This window comes from Rissa tridactyla, chromosome 7 (genome assembly GCF_028500815.1).
Source record: "Rissa tridactyla isolate bRisTri1 chromosome 7, bRisTri1.patW.cur.20221130, whole genome shotgun sequence".
Classification (NCBI taxonomy): Eukaryota; Metazoa; Chordata; class Aves; order Charadriiformes; family Laridae; genus Rissa; species Rissa tridactyla.
The window spans coordinates 51034348-51051204 of record NC_071472.1 but is presented as its reverse complement, the minus strand read 5'-3'; the positions used below and the strand labels follow the sequence as shown (position 1 = coordinate 51051204).

Here is a 16857-nt window from a genome sequence, read left to right as displayed (position 1 = left end):
CTGTGGGACTCCCATGTTACAGAGGTGCGGTCAGTAACTTTAACACATCAGCACAGATTTAAATCTTTTGTGTGACTTCAGTGTGCTTTGCTAGTTTTCATGAATGGAACTAAATGAGCGCCTGAAATGTAGTGTGGTGTCTGCCTTGTTCAATCAAAGCCTAGTAAAGCACAGCCTTGCAATAGAGCTAATGTGATTCTACTGCATGTCAAGGAGTGCTGTGCTGCTCAAAAGACTGGGAATATTTCTGTCAACTGGCATTTCCCAGCTACGTGATTTCTAGCAGCATGTAGATGAGGAGTCTCTGGGCAGAGACTGAGCAGCTGCTTGTGGCCACAAGAACAGTGGTTATATCCTGTTGAGTGTGAGACTCGAGGTGAAATGCATACTCAGCAGTTCCGCACCCTTCCTTGTAGGCAAGGAGAAATTATTTGACAGCTAAGCAAACTGTCACAAGAAAGCGAATGTTCCAGGAAGGGGTCAACAAAGAGACTCTTGTCAGCAGTTTTACCATTCAGTTTGATGTCAAACATGCATGTAGTATGACAACTTCGCTGAGTAAATTACCAAGAATGTACTTGAATTATCTTCTAGTGAAGAAAAAAAAAATCTTACTGATCAGACTTTCACCTACCATATTGTTACAGTTCACCTCTCAACATTGTTAGGGTAAATGTTGTCATAGAATTTGATGGTTTAGTACAGCCTGCAATTGACTGAAGTATCCAGCCTCCAGTTAAATGAGTCCTTCAAGGCGACATCTCTGCTGAACAGAAGAGTTGCTGCTGTCTCTGGCAACTTGTTTCATGGTTCCACTCTAATAGAGCAGCTACTTCACTTTCTTCTCAGCGTGCCTTCAGGGGACTGGTATAACTGAACTTACCAACAAACATTGGTGTAAAATAACTTGAACTGTCAGTTGGTTGCCCAAGCATAGTTAACAAGTTCTGCTTTCATATCTGGTTGAAAGCCAAGGAAGTGTTTTTCATAGTATAATGCAGGAATATCTTACGATTCCTGCTTTCCCCCCCCCTCCAGTCTTTTAAAGTTACTTCTGAATTAGTGAAAGGTAGTGGACCTAAATGTGTAATGTTAAGTGTTTTGGTGTGTTCCTCTATGTAGAAGAATCTGCCATAAACCCCTATACTCTTTTATTTGTAAACTCAGGAGTTTGTAGGTAGAATAGTATTGACACTTTTATAATAAAAGCTTTCAAAGAAATACCTGCTGTTACATTCCTTAATAATCTTAGTCTCTGTTTACTTTGCTTAGCTTTATAAACACTCCTGCCTCACTCACCTGAACTTTAGCCTGGTTGGGGAGGAAAATAACAGATACTCCACGGGACGATGTATACTCTCAAGAGTTCTGTGCATTAGGTCTGAGTGCAGCCGAGAAAAGTTATCATCAGTCTTACCAGCTGAGCAAAGCAAGTGCCACTCTTGGCTGGTGACCCTCCTGTGTAATCAAACGCAGAGATTGTCACAGTTAGAGTCAGCTTCCTGTCCTGCTTGGAGCAGACTTGGTTTGTCTGCTGGGATCTGTTGAAATTAAAAGATGAAATCTTAGCAGAAAGAGCTTTTGTACTTGAAGACCTCACTAATGGTCTCACCTCCATCAGAAAGCTTCTCCAAGCTTTCTTCAGAGCTCCAGTGCCAATCTAAATCTTTTCAAAGCAATATCTAGCCTTTGGAAATGGTCTTACATTTAAAAAGGACCATGTATTCCAATACTAACTAGGGTTGGGTACCTCAGACATGACACCTAGCAGATGGCAGTTTGATTATGATTAAGATAAATCTGTCTTGCATTGTCTAAGCAACTTTGTTTCAGTGGCTAAGTCTAGACCTCCCTAAAAGGTCTGCCATCTGCTAGGACTTGCTTCTTCGATTTGTTCTGTCAGTGGTGGCCGCTTGGGTATAGTGCTGTCAGTTATTGCCAGGCAGAGTACTTGGCACTCTGCAGCTACCCTGTTCTGCCAAATTAACAAGGAAATGGAGTGCTTGATAAGTGATTTTGCACAGGTTAAGGTTGCAGCCCTAACAAAAGGAAATGCGACATCCTGGTAAGTATCTCCAGCGCTATCAAATGAAACTTCTATGTCTTCAGATTTTCTCTGCCTGCAGGGGTGTGACCAGGTTGCAAATTGCCCTGCCTAGCTGAATTACAAATATCAGTCTCAGGCCTAGAGAACACTAACCAAATAAAGGTGTGAAAGGGACAATTGAACTTAAATCTGAAATCTAAGTGAATCCATGTAGCTGAAGAATGTGTGGTCAGTTTCTGTGATGCTGGACCTCAAACACTGACTTGAATCTGGGTAACAGAGTTCTGACCTGTCCAGGAGGTTGGGTTTGATTTCTATAGCCGTAGAGCATTAAGGCAGTTTTCTCTGGGGAGAGCTGATAAAACACCTGTCTTCCACCTGAAGGTTTCCTGGCTTTATTGGCAGGTGGATGGATATAAAGGGAGCTGTCTTTGAATTAAGCTGTTCACTGTGTTAGGTTGCGGGAAGCGTAGATCATCTGCCTTGGAAGAATGACTTAAGCTTGATGCCTGGCTTCAAGAACAAATTTAAAATCTGTTCTGCTTCTAGTCTTGTATCTCTTAAAATCTTTCAAAGTAGAAAAGCTGTGTAGACCTTAAGTGTTCCAAAAAATCAGTGTTAACTCTCTGTAAACGAGTTGTGAAATGAGCTTTTAAACATCAAGGAGCCTGAACATCTTTTTGGTACAGCATTGAGATCTTGTTCTTTGAACCCGACTGAAGAGCTTTGAATGGTGAAGGCCTCTCCTGAAACAGCAAGGTAACTTCAATGAAATAGTGGCCTTTAAGACAAAGGACTTAAATGCAGAGTGACCAGAGAACCATATACAAAGGCTGAATCATCTTCTAGAAATTCACTCCTTCAGGAGACCCAGGGAGCTAAAACTGACTTGCTTTTGAGTCTCAACCGGAAACTGTACCAAGATCTGGGTGCCTTGGTTCACTGGGTGATGCAGATCATCCATTGAAGTGCCTTTTGTGAAGCTTGTTCTGTTAAATCGATGTGCCATAGCTTACATATTACTTGTGCCTCGTGTGTGCTGCCTGAAAGCCGGGGCAAAGGGGAAGTGGAGTAAAACACCCTCTTTATCAGAAGCTGCAAGAAGGCAGGAACAGAGCAGCTGAGGCGTGGTCATCTTGGAGCTTGTACAGACAACAGCTGATAAGAGCTTAGTGTTTTGCTTCAAACTAGTACAATAATACTAAAATGGCTTTGAAGGTCTAGCCCTTCCTGGGAGACCTTGGTCTTGAAGTTCAAACAGTTTCCCAGAAAGAAAAATATCTGAAGTATTAGAAGTGATAATTCTAACGGTAGAAAACTGATCTTGAGGTTTTTAAGGTGTATCCACCCAGAAGCTGGGTATCAGTAAGTGAGGTGAACAAACCATTCTGCATTTCCACTGTTAAAAATGGAATAAACTTTGATTCACTACTGACATCTTAATACACTAGTCTGTTGCAAACACAATGAAGTGATGTTAACTGAACTGTGTTTTGTTGCAAGCCGTACAAGAAACAGAAATTAAAGTTAGGCATTTAAAGGTTTACAGAAGCATGCTGTGGCTCAGCAGAAGAGGAAGTGGTTTATTCGTATCTTCTGTGTTAACTATGGCTGCGGATGAGCCATTTCTCATTTCAGTGTTGTCCATCTCCTATGTGTTAGCTCTGCCTCCTGGGTGGCATACAGCCTGGCTGCTAGGCAGGTAGCTTTTTTTAACTCTACAAGGATAAAGATAAAGCTCAGACACTTCACATGTGATGTTAAGCTTGAAATAGTGATAGCTGCCAAGCTCAATGGAGTAAGTAAGGGCTCTGGAAGCAAAGCCGGCGCGAGTGAGTCCTGAAGCAGGCAAATTTAATGTGTCTTAAACTGTATGAGGGGTTCAAAAGTTAAGTTCTCAAAACAGTAATTTGTAAATGGACCTTGAAGATGAGGTACCAAGCACTTGAATGGTGCAAGGTTTTTTCAGGAAGCCTGCTGAGTTTAATTGAAAACAGGCAAGAATTTGTGTGCCGTGCCATTTTTGTGTAGCATGGTTGTATTGTCACAATGGTACGTGAAGCCTAGTATCTCTTATGACTTTCAGAAAAACTGTTCATGGCTATATCAAGGTGGTAACTTAATGCTAAACTTTTTTTTTTCCTCCCCCCTCTTCCAGCTCCAAAATCTGGGCATCAACCCAGCAAACATCGGGTTCAGCACTCTGACAATGGAGTCTGACAAATTCATCTGCATAAGAGAGAAAGTAGGGGAACAGGCTCAAGTGGTGATCATTGACATGAACGACCCCAGCAACCCTATCCGAAGACCGATTTCAGCAGACAGTGCAATCATGAACCCTGCCAGTAAAGTCATTGCATTAAAAGGTATGGAAGTCCCGATAAAGAAATGTCTGAAGTGGATGGAGAGCTTTCTGTAAGACTAGTTTATGACTGACTTAAGTCTCATGTAACTTATGTGGGAAGATCCCTTACCAGTTTTCCACAGCGTAATGGGAACTTAAGTTTGATGCATTTTCAGTTCTTCTGAAGGTAGCTGGGCAGTAAGTTTCAGTTGAGGCTTCCTGCTATTTGCTGATCATTAGGATGAGTTTTGATTCAGTCAGAATGCTTACAGCTTCTGAGTGGGGAGAGCTGGAAGGGAAGTTCAGGCTTTAAGATACTTCTGGAATCTTTTGTCTGGAATCATGTTAGAGGGAAGTGAGACCTAATCTCCTAAGCATATAAGGTCTATTAACTAAGCCTTTCTTTACACAGAGGAAAAGTAAGACTGAGTAGTAGAGAAGATATTCCTGAAGGCTTTGTCTGGCCTTGCTGGAAGAGGCAGGTGCACCAATTTGTGCATATTTATTATATCAGTTAGGGATAAGATGAGTAAAACTATGCAGAGAAGACTTGTGTAGTGAATAAAGCACAAGGTCAGCTAACGTGGTATCTCTAGTGATACAGAGAACAAGCATTCCTCTGGAGTCTCCAGAAATGTTGATCTCTTTCCCCAAGAGGCCCAAGAAGCTCAAATACTGTCACTCCAGAAATGCACATATTGCTAATGGAAAGATTTATATGTACTCAGTGTTATTTAAGTTTGACTTTAACACTATGCTCCTGTTTTGTCACACCTTTAATGCTTTCTTGTGTGTGCAGATGGTGAGTTATTTCAATTGACTGTACTAGCTCCTGTCCTGTCTTATGAAAAGAGAAAGCAGAATCAAATGGCTCGATCTATGGTGCACGTGGCTGAACAGTGTCATTAAGCAACTGAAAGCCTAAAATTGAGAGGTTTTTTTCACGCCCTCCCAAACAAGGGAATCCTTGAGATTCAGAAAATTATTCCACTCAAGAACTCGAAGTGTACTTAAACTGTTGCCATCTTGATATAAAACTTTTTATAAACAGGACTTCGACTTAAGTCTAGATTTTGCCTCTTAATATGCCTTGCATAGCATGTAGGGTACGTGTTACCTGAACGTAATGTCCCTTGACTCTAAAGCTCCAGCTGCACTAGCTATAGAAAGAAACTGCTAGCCTGTCGCCTGAGTAACATTGTATTAGACAGTCATCTCTAAGCTCTGGAGAAACTCCTGACTCTGCATCTGGTGTCAGTAGCTGAACTAGTGGTGGCTTCTAACTAAACAAATCCTTGGTGAGTAAAGGCATGTGCCCATATGGCATTGTGACTTTATCAAGCTGAGTTACAGTTAGTAACTGTAGCATATACTCTCACCTGCACCTAGTTTCACGTGATTGTTTAATATTCCTCTTGGGCTACACTAGCATGCGCTTAAATAGCGGTCTCCTAAAACTAGTAGAAGTTGGCCAGAACCTTCCTTATATTCTCAACAGGAAGAAATAATTTCTTATATGCCACTATGTTGTAAAAACTGGTAGAAATTACTGCAGGTGGCTGTTTGGGAAGTATGTATGCACCATTCTATGTAGTTTGGAGAACTTTTCCTCTTGCCTTCTAGAGCTTGTGTTGGTCAGTAGATTCCTTTCCTTGCACAGTTTTTGTTAGTCTAGTTTGCAGCCAATAGCTGTGTATCCCGTTAGCGCAACCTAAGGGTTTTGGTTAACGAATCTGAATTACAAAAACCCTCTGCCAACTTGACCGTTCCATGTTGTGTGCTTTTCTTTTTTACTTAAAACAGATGTGCACATAGTTTTTAATGACAGTGGCATAGCTCTCCTCACGGCTTTCAAGAGACTCAGCATTATTGTGACCTAGTTTTGATGTATGTGAAGTATAATATAACTAGCTTGTGTAGCTGAAGCTCTTGTCTTCTACCAAGTTGTTTTCCACATCTGTTTGATCGCTTGGTAGTGGCAAATTGGTAAAATTATCCGAGGAGTGTGGTCTGGTTAAAAGTAATAGCTGGTTACTGAAGATACTGACAGTATATAACAGCGTTTTCTTGAAGGAAGTCACAGGGGTTTAATGCCATAGTGCAGCTCTTCTACTTTTAACCAGGGCTTGAAGTAACAAGTGTAAACTGTAACCTGGCTAATGATGTTGTGTTTTCTAGCTGGGAAAACGCTTCAAATATTTAACATCGAAATGAAGAGCAAAATGAAGGCTCATACAATGACAGATGATGTCACCTTTTGGAAGTGGATCTCTCTGAATACTGTTGCCCTTGTAACGGATAATGCAGTCTACCATTGGAGTATGGAGGGGGAGTCTCAGCCTGTGAAAATGTTTGATCGCCATTCTAGTCTTGCAGGCTGCCAGATCATCAACTACCGTACTGATGCTAAGCAGAAATGGCTCCTGCTAACTGGAATATCTGCACAGGTACTTTACCACTAGAGAGGCCTGCCATGGAAGGCTCAGAGCTCGGCTCTATAAGAGCAGGACTCATATGTTTGTTTTCTTTCCAGAAACATTGTTGGGAATGTAAATGCTTGTCTTCATCTTCAAATAGCAAGCTTAAGTGTAACTGAAAATCTTACAGTAATGGTATAAACACTAGTACAAGCTTAAGAGTCTTAAGTTATGCCTTTGTAAGAAAAAGCATGGCATGATACTTCAGCTTGATATGACAGCATATTTACCAACACTAACTTAAATGAAATTACTGTCTGAGTGCATGTTATTCCTGACTCTTGTTCTGTTTTGTCTAGCAAAATCGTGTTGTGGGAGCAATGCAGCTGTATTCTGTGGATAGAAAAGTGTCACAGCCAATTGAGGGACATGCAGCTAGCTTTGCGCAGTTCAAGATGGAAGGAAATGCTGAAGAATCCACTCTTTTCTGTTTTGCAGTAAGAGGGCAAGCTGGGGGTAAGGTAAGACTTGGTTCTGAATATGCTGTGATCTTTAATGACTTGGCGTGGTTATCTGTTTCCAGGAAAACAGGTGGGTTAATGCACAAAGTTGCCTTTAGGAAAAAAGTGAAGGACTCTGTGTCAGTCTGGATGCTATATATCTAATGTACATGGAAAACTGGTGCATACAGAGCTTCACAGTAGGGACTAGCTGAGGTAGCAGGAGTCCGCTTCAAGTCATGAAGCGAGGTGGCATGTCATGACCAGCATAATTAGCTGCTTGAAACACGTGACTCTCAGCTTCACAGGCTAAGCTTAAGGGAAAAGCTGTTGTAATCTTTCTTTGATGCTGATCCCCAGTATCAGACTTAACTTATTTCAGAATTATTGGATGAAAAAAATTAAACACTAGCGTTACAAGGCTAACTAGTGGTCTAATACTAACCCCGGAATTATGTGAGCTAGTTTGTGACAGCTAAGACAAAGTAAAACCAAAGTTAGATTCAGAGAAACATCTTCAGAACTGTCTCTGTAGAACGTTAACCAAGTTGAAAGAGTGCATATAAAGTGACCTAACTGAATCCTTAAACTTCTAAGTAGCTAGGGGTAAATAAAGATCATGCTTAACTCTTTCCCTCGATATGGTACCTGAATACACCTTTAGCCAGTGAAAATGTTTAGGAGGACTGACTTAGTTTATCTTTGTATAAATTGGTGATTAAGGCTCAGCAGCAAAAGAATTGCTCTATCTTCGTTGTTCATCTATTATTACAGAAATACAAGAACTAACAGACAAATCTTATCTGTTGCACAGTTGCATATCATTGAAGTTGGCACACCACCTACTGGGAATCAACCTTTTCCAAAGAAAGCAGTGGATGTCTTCTTTCCTCCTGAAGCACAAAATGACTTCCCTGTTGCCATGCAGGTATGACAGAGCACAAGGACAAGTCTGTAGCTTCTCTTGGTAGATGTGACGCTGTAACAGGTCGCGGGAAGCCAGGTGGTCAATATATTGACCTGAGGCTTGGCGCTAAACTGGTATGACTTCTGCTCTGGCTTCAGTAGTGTTACAGTAAAGGTGGAGGTTGAAGCAACATTCAAAGGCAGGATGTTCTTGTTTATGGAAGAAATATCCATGTATATTTAACTGTCTTTCAAGTTCTTAGAACATCATTCTACTGTGATAGTACTCAAGTATTAAGTAAAAATTTAACAGTGCTTCTAGCTGTCCTGAAATGGCACAGCTATCTGCTGATTTTTAAAAGTACTTGTTTTATCCAATACCAAATTTGATTAATCTGTTTCTGTTTTGCAGATCAGTGACAAGCATGATGTAGTGTTTCTCATAACAAAATATGGCTATATCCACTTGTATGACCTGGAAACTGGCACCTGTATCTACATGAACAGAATCAGTGGAGAGACCATATTTGTTACTGCGCAGCATGAAGCAACAGCTGGAATTATTGGAGTAAACAGAAAGGGACAAGTAAGGAAGCTTGGCCTGGAAACCACTTCTTTAACTAATCCTGCTGGCCCTTAGTGGTACACTGTAGGGTTCATATCAATGTCTAAAGGTTTCCAGAAATTAACAAGACAGAATAATGGAATCGGGAATATGGCAGTATTGGCTAGTTGAACAGAAGTGCAGCTTGTCTGACTTGTAGTTTCTTCTACACTTCAGGTTCTGGTTGCGTAATTTTGGGGGTTTTGTAACAGCAGTCAGTGTATCTAAACACTGTCCTACTGTTGAGGATGAAACTAGAATAAGCCTCTCTTGGGGCAGACTGTGTCCCCTTGCAGAGCAAGGAAGAGAAAGGTCTTAAATACATTACCTTTGAAAACTGCTCAGAACATCTGATGTATAACAGTGTTCTGGGCCCCAGAGGAAATTTGCTACTGTATCTCCATGCACATCAAACTTAAACCAATCTACCAACACTGTACAGCTGTGCCTTTAGACTGAATTGATTTCAAATGTTGTTGCTTGTTGAGCAGGGGTAACACAGAGCAGAAGATTTGTTCCTAGTTTATCCTCTAGGATTGGTTACTTAAGACATTGAGTACAGGTTGTAGAAAGATAGTACTTACATCTCTGTATTTCTGACCTCTGTAAATGCCTCAGTTTAAACTGGGTGTTAATCAGCTGCCTTGTTGCAGTAATTGAATGGTAGAGATTCTTTCTAACTGGAGGTCTGTTTCTTAAATAAAATGGCAAGACTCTGCAGTTATCAAGGGATGAAAAAGCTTTCCATTTATGCCATAGCTTTCCTTTTAGCGGTTAGCTTAGGCCTTGGCTCACTACTTATAGTTGGACTAACTGGAGGTTTTCCTTGATGGTTTATTCAGGTGCTCTCAGTGTGTGTGGAAGAAGAGAATATTATTCCCTATATCACAAATGTGCTGCAGAATCCTGACCTAGCTTTACGAATGGCTGTCCGCAACAATCTGGCAGGTGCTGAGGAACTCTTTGCCAGAAAATTCAATGCACTGTTTGCACAAGGGAACTATTCGGAGGCAGCAAAAGTGGCAGCTAATGCCCCAAAGGTAATAGACTGGTATTCTGTACTGAATCTATTGGCTTAAGCTTCTTGCTTCAGGAAAGCTCGCTGAATTTTATAAGTGGCAAGACCAGAATCTTGTTCCTGCTCCTGTCCTAATGATGTAGTACTTGACATACCTGTGAGGAACTTGTATGCTAGGTGTTGAGAGTACTGACTGCGTGCTGGAAGATCTTAAAGCTTCTATGAAACCCACAGAGGGGGAGGGGGGTAATGGCTATGTGACTTAATGTTTCTGGTCCTTATCTTTACTGCTCCAATGATTAAAAACGTCTTTGTGAAAAGACAGCCTCCAGCTGAGGCTGCACCTGGAAACAGTACAAAAAGGACAGACTAAGAGCAAATAGAGTAAATTCAGATGAGATGAACTTGCTTGCAAGGACAAGGTGTGTCTTAATTCTGTAGGACAGTCCTCTGAACTTAAATCTGCATTGCTACTGAAACAGGTCTAATAGGCTACTATTGCGCATCTTCTGTCAAAACATCTCAACAATGATGTCTGAGCTGGTGTTCAGCCATGCTGCTTCTGACTTATTCTGGGCTGGCAAAACACAATTTGCTGCAACAAGCATTTCTAACTTCAGCTTTCTGGAGAAACTCTTGCCAAGCCACAATAGCAGAACAGAAAACTAAAGTGCATCTCTATTTCTGGCAGGGAATCCTGCGTACTCCAGACACCATACGCCGGTTCCAGAGTGTTCCAGCTCAGCCGGGACAGACTTCCCCTCTACTCCAGTACTTCGGCATTCTGCTTGACCAAGGGCAGTTGAATAAGTATGAGTCGCTGGAACTCTGCAGACCAGTGCTTCAACAGGGACGCAAACAGCTCTTGGAAAAATGGTTAAAAGAAGATAAGGTAAATCTGCGGTAGATACCTTTAGGGCCCTAGAGGGACGTAACTGCTTGTCAGCCTCTCCCCTCCCCAGGAAAACTCAACTGGGCAACTCATCAAGGTGCTAGTGTGGTCAAAAAGTTGAGCAATAGGTGTTCAGTCTACCTGTAACTATAACCCATGTGTCTGCCAGAGAATTGATCAAATAGTCTTAAGAGCTTCACTCATTCCACTTAAAATTACAGCAGGGTGAACTAAGCAGGAAAGCTCCTGAGCTGCTGCTGTTCTCTCCCAAACCCCTTCAGGCTTCTTTGGATATTGACTTGCATGTATTTTGATTTGGTGGTTACATTTCTGTAAATAGCTGAAGAAACATGCTGATACAATGTATCACCTAATTCTTTTTAGCTCTACAAATGCATTTCTGGCTCCTGTGGAAGAGCATGAGGAACTGAGCCCACTAGATTGCTGCTGAAAGACTCAGATAATGCTATCAAGCTGGGCCTAATTTTTTTTTTTTTAAGAGAAGTCCAAAAGGAAGACAAATGAGGAAGAAGATAGTAATGCATCTCAGCATGGCACTGTCAGGGTGGACTGACTGTCTTTATATCTTTACACAGCTGGAGTGCTCAGAGGAGCTGGGAGACCTTGTGAAATCTGTAGATCCTACGCTAGCACTTAGTGTCTATCTGAGAGCCAACGTTCCAAACAAAGTCATCCAGTGTTTTGCTGAAACAGGACAAGTCCAGAAGATTGTTTTGTATGCTAAGAAGGTGAGAGGAAATTAAATTGCCATATCTGTCCTGTGTTTAAGAATAACTAGTCTATGTTCCAAAGTAGCTACAAGTAATTGTGGGGGAATCTGAGAGCCTGTGTAGTACCTACTTTGGCCTAAGTTTTTTTTATGAATAATTACTGCTTGACTTCACACATGGATCCTTTCATACTTCCCTATGTGTAGCCCCTTACAAATGAGGAAATCCTGACTGGGTTGTGTAAGCTACTGACAATACCTTTTACTGAGATCTGTATTTAACAAGGGTTGTGCTCTTGCTGAGTTATTCATTTTCATTATCTCTTCAGGTTGGGTATACTCCAGACTGGATTTTTCTGCTGAGGAATGTAATGAGAATCAGCCCTGATCAAGGACAGCAATTTGCACAAATGCTTGTTCAAGATGAAGAGCCTCTTGCAGACATAACACAAGTAAATAATTTTATTGCTATGAAACGTTAACTTCAAGGCCTTAAGTTGATAAGAGGATCTGTACTCTTCCCATCAGAGAAAGATTTTGAACTATGAGTTTGGGTTTACTTTGCCAGGATAATGTTGTTTCTTGCCTAGCTTTAAAAACAGTAAAGGGCAGCTTAGTGCAGTACCAAGATAAACAGTTTTAGCTTTGGAAGCTGCACTTGATGTTACTTTGTTTAAATATGCTTTAGTTCTTCCTAATCAAAAGCCTAAATTTCTTTTTGCAGATTGTGGATGTCTTTATGGAATATAATTTAATTCAGCAATGTACAGCCTTCTTGCTGGATGCACTGAAGAATAATCGTCCCTCAGAAGGTCCCCTGCAAACACGTTTACTTGAGATGAACCTCATGCATGCACCTCAGGTACGCTTTCAGGGTTATATTGGGTCGGGCTTGTCTGTAGCTAGATGAGACGCTGCACTGTGGGTCATATCAAATACTAGTGATAGTGTTTGGGAACTAAATGAAACTTTTCAATATTCCTTCTAGGTTGCAGATGCTATCCTGGGAAACCAAATGTTTACTCATTATGACCGGGCTCACATAGCTCAGCTGTGTGAAAAAGCTGGCTTGCTACAGAGAGCACTTGAACACTTCACAGACTTGTATGACATCAAGCGTGCCGTAGTTCATACTCATCTTCTCAATCCTGAGGTATGAGATCAAATATCCTCGATCTAGCAAAAGCCAGGCAATTAATAATTGCTTTCAACATTTGACTTCAGAGTGTGGAGTGTTCTGCTTGGGTCTAAAATGGCTTACGTATTTTTGCAGTGGTTAGTGAATTATTTTGGTTCCTTATCGGTAGAAGACTCTCTGGAGTGTCTGCGTGCTATGTTGTCTGCTAACATTCGTCAGAACCTGCAGATCTGTGTCCAGGTAGCTTCAAAATACCACGAACAGCTGTCAACACAGTCACTTATTGAGCTGTTTGAATCTTTCAAGAGCTTTGAAGGTAAGTTCATGCTCTTGCCTCTAGCAAAAGGAGCTAGTGCTCGCCTCATCATACGTGTGTGTATGAATTGTCTATCTGCTTAAGTACGTAGCTGTCCCAAAACCTAACCTAAACCTTAAAGTTCCCCCATTAAGGAGGGTACCAACATTGTGTTGCATATATTGATTTTCTGAAATGCTGCCAAAACACTTGGAGCTGTAGCCAACTTAAAAAGTTAACTGAAGAAGCTGCTGGCCTTTTCCCTTTGTCCAAAATGCTCATCTTATTTGTGTGACCATTGGGTTTGGGGCTTTTGTACTGCTCAATAAGACTAGCTGTGTATGATCTAGTCAGCGTGGTGGTAGGTCAGTGGTCAAATCTCTGCAGATACGTGGCTGAACAGCATCTTGTTAAACTTTAAAGAAAACCTACTTAAAGACTGAGACCACAACATGATCTTGGACTCTTGAAATTTGGAGAATGGTTAGTGGAATAAGATGCTATTGCAGACAGGTTTCTTGCACAGGCAGCCTACACGTGTTGTGTTCCAAAAAAACACATGAATCTTTCTTGATTAAGTGACTTGGCAGTCACTTGTCTAAAGTAGTCGAGGATTATGTGGCATCAGCTTTAAGTGACCTTTAACTGTGGGTCATGGCAAGCATCGTTTGCTCTGTGTGCTTGTTTTCGTGAAAGGTGTGATAGTAGCTTTTGAGCACAACTAGTTTTGGTTTTCTAAACTCTTCCTTCCCCCCTGTTTAGGGGATGTGTGGAAAGCACATGCTGGATGTTTTAACACAGCTGACCTGTGGCAATTGCTGATGGCGGATCAGTATTGATGAAAGTTGCGTGTAACACACTGGTCTGTGTAACACATGGGGGAACAATAACAGGCACAACTCAGCTAGGACAATCTGATCTCTGTAAAATGGTTACAATGCTTGAATCTTTTCTCGGTTCTTTGTAAGCTTCAGTAGTCAAATGCAAATTTTCGTGTATTTGTAACTTGGAAGGCTTGCTTAAAAGCTAATATTGATCCAACTCAAGTGCTTTAGCATAATAACATGTTGACTGTTTCCCTTGAGGTCTGTTTTATTTCCTGGGCTCCATTGTAAACTTCAGCCAGGATCCAGATGTGCACTTCAAGTATATTCAAGCTGCATGCAAGACAGGACAAATTAAAGAAGTGGAAAGAATCTGCAGGGAAAGTAACTGCTATGATCCAGAACGTGTTAAAAACTTCCTTAAGGTAATGTTTGAGTAGCACTGGTCTAATAAAACATGGTTTGTGTCACCAGTGAAATGAGGCAGCTCTGAAAATACAGATGAGCCTTAATCTTTGCACTTAAGGATCCAACTGTCTTCTTAAACCAGAGGTATCTAGCATGTTGGCAGTACCTCCTAATAGAGCCTGGAACAATATCTAAAAAATAGAGAATCTGTTAGATCAGTTCCTCACTGCCCCGTAAGGTTAGCCTGGCTTGAACTCTTAAACTGTAATAATGGCACCACTTCATCTAGAATTTGTTACAGACATCTGCTATAAAGTGGGAAACAGGTAACTTTATGGTTGTTCTCAACCTTCATGCCAAATGAGTCCATAACTTAATGCCCATTTACAGTTTAAACGGCTTCAATTGAGCAAGTGCAGAAACAACAAATGAATAGTGTCAGTTAATTCCATAAATGCTTTCAGTGCTCAAGGTTGATCTATGCTGCTCATCTTGCTCTCCTACAGACTTAGTGAAACTTCACTCAGGTGAACTGCAGGTTAGCTCTGCTGGGATATGCCAGTCAGTGTAAATACATGCTAACTTGACTGTTGTCGCTAGGATTCAGAGCGTTGCTGAAGTGTTTCTGAAGTGGAAAAAAGGTAGCATGCTCCAAGTTCTGTAGCCTGTTGTTAGTGCTGAGCTTATTGACAAACGTAACACTGCTAAAAACATCTGAGAAACAGTGTGGGAGGGAAAAACTTTATCTGGGAACACTTCCTGCCGTCGTGTTTGTCGGTTATATAGCATAGCCTTAGACTTTGCTGATCATATCTGAAGATGGCAAAACTCCTCAAATGAGAAATCTATAAAAAATAACCTGACGTCACCGAGGTGTAAGGTATGTAAATTGATCAAGCCACCTAAGTAAATTATCAAGCTGTCAAATTCCTGATGAAAGCTATTGTTTTTTGTGCTGTTCCATGTCTGGAATGTGCAGGACATGTACCAGGTAAATCTCCCAGTACAGGCCTCCCTGTGTAAAGTCTTTAAGTGTAATTTATATGTAGGATTATATTCTGGGATGTGCATGTTCAAATAAGTGATCAGAAATATGCATCCGGAATACTGTCTGCCACATAGACTAAGCTTCCATACTGTAACCTTTGTAATCTTATGCTGAAAGTTGGAATGCTTTTAGAGAACTAATCTGATTAGCAATTTAAGTAGTACTGCTACTAGCTTGATTCTTACTGTTGTCTAAATCCATAGTTAGAAGGTATCACATGGCGCTTGCGGTCCATTATGTTTGTAAGCTTTATGTTATGATCCACAACCTAATCTAGTGTTGGTTAAATTCCTTTTTGAAATCCCAGAGTGCTAATCCTGCACACCAAACACCACTGGCAACTAAAAACGCTATCTCTAGTTTAGGCTTGTAATAGTTGTACTGTGTTGTAAAACTTTAGGCTCTGCCGTGCAAAGGAGCAGGGTTAAACTTCAGAAAGCTTCTTGCTGTAGGCCCTGCAGTGGGTGTGAATACTCCTACTTGCTACCTATTGCAGACAATTAGTTGAACAATAAGCTGTCATTATTTGGTCAACTGTTGAATTTTGGCTTTCCAAATTCAGTTGCTTGAACAGTTTAAGTGACTATATTTGTCTGCTTAAGCCAGAGAACAAAACCAAATTACTGAAGCTCTTCTCTTTATAGGAAGCTAAACTCACTGACCAGTTGCCACTCATCATTGTATGCGATCGCTTTGACTTTGTCCACGACTTGGTGCTGTACTTATATAGAAATAATCTCCAAAAATATATTGAGATTTATGTGCAGAAGGTAAGTTACAATTTGTCACTTGGCTTTAATGAGTCAAATGGGTCGATCTTTCTAGTATTGTATGCAACTGTAGGCATTATGTTTGTAAGTATTCTGCAAGCAGCCTCGTACTTGAGACATGCTTAAGTATTTATTAGTGGCCTCCTGTAAGTTAGCCCTGGTGTGAGTCAAATCTCTTACTTGTTCTTCAGTCAAGCTGAGCAGTAACCTCCACCGATGTGCTTCTTGAAGGAGGAAGACTTTTAGAATAACTTTGGAATTCTTAGGGTAATTCTAACTTCCAGCATTTTAGGGAAGAAATTTTGCCTTTTATACTTCCTCCAGGGACAAATCAGCTCGTTCAGGAGCTCTTCCTATGGGGACTGAGCATTAGTGAGCCACTGAACTGTGGTGCGAACCCCTGCTGACAGAATAATTGGCTTTCAAGCTTGTCTAGAACATCAGGAAGCTGGGAGTAAAAGCAGGAAGATGAGGTTAATATTAACAAGCAGCGTTCATGTGTACTTCTAGGGATAAGTTATTGACTGTCTATACTGTGTGAAAACACACTGACTTCAAATTATCCTGTTTAGGTGAATCCAAGCCGTCTGCCTGTTGTTATTGGGGGACTGCTTGATGTGGATTGCTCTGAAGATGTGATAAAGAACCTCATCCTTGTAGTGAGAGGTCAATTTTCGACTGATGAGCTTGTTGCAGAGGTTGAGAAAAGAAACAGGTATTAAGCTTCTACAAGTCTCTTCACACTGCCAGACTGTTAATGGTTATACTGCTCATCCATCAATACATGTCTTCGTTGCATAGCTAAAGCTGGTACTGATGTAACAAGAAGCTGCCACTGGGTGAGCAAGCAGTAAAAGTCTGTTTTACTTCTTGGCTGATGTGGGCACCTCTCTTAAGCAGCCTCCAGAGCATCTTT

The 16857-nt window shown here is 41.1% G+C and overlaps 1 protein-coding gene across 2 annotated transcripts in view; it reads left to right on the top strand.

Annotated features, from left to right (window-relative positions):
* Window positions 1–16857, top strand: part of CLTC (clathrin heavy chain) — a 33722-nt gene that overhangs the window by 4765 nt on the left and 12100 nt on the right. For both annotated transcript variants that reach the window (XM_054208925.1, XM_054208927.1), the window contains exons 2-16: window positions 4206–4413; window positions 6570–6838; window positions 7168–7329; window positions 8123–8236; window positions 8627–8800; window positions 9661–9858; window positions 10528–10728; window positions 11325–11477; window positions 11788–11910; window positions 12183–12320; window positions 12447–12611; window positions 12732–12912; window positions 13977–14140; window positions 15816–15941; window positions 16514–16656. In XM_054208925.1, coding sequence (XP_054064900.1) covers window positions 4206–4413; window positions 6570–6838; window positions 7168–7329; window positions 8123–8236; window positions 8627–8800; window positions 9661–9858; window positions 10528–10728; window positions 11325–11477; window positions 11788–11910; window positions 12183–12320; window positions 12447–12611; window positions 12732–12912; window positions 13977–14140; window positions 15816–15941; window positions 16514–16656 — 2519 coding nt within the window. The remainder of the gene's footprint in view (window positions 1–4205; window positions 4414–6569; window positions 6839–7167; window positions 7330–8122; window positions 8237–8626; window positions 8801–9660; window positions 9859–10527; window positions 10729–11324; window positions 11478–11787; window positions 11911–12182; window positions 12321–12446; window positions 12612–12731; window positions 12913–13976; window positions 14141–15815; window positions 15942–16513; window positions 16657–16857) is intronic.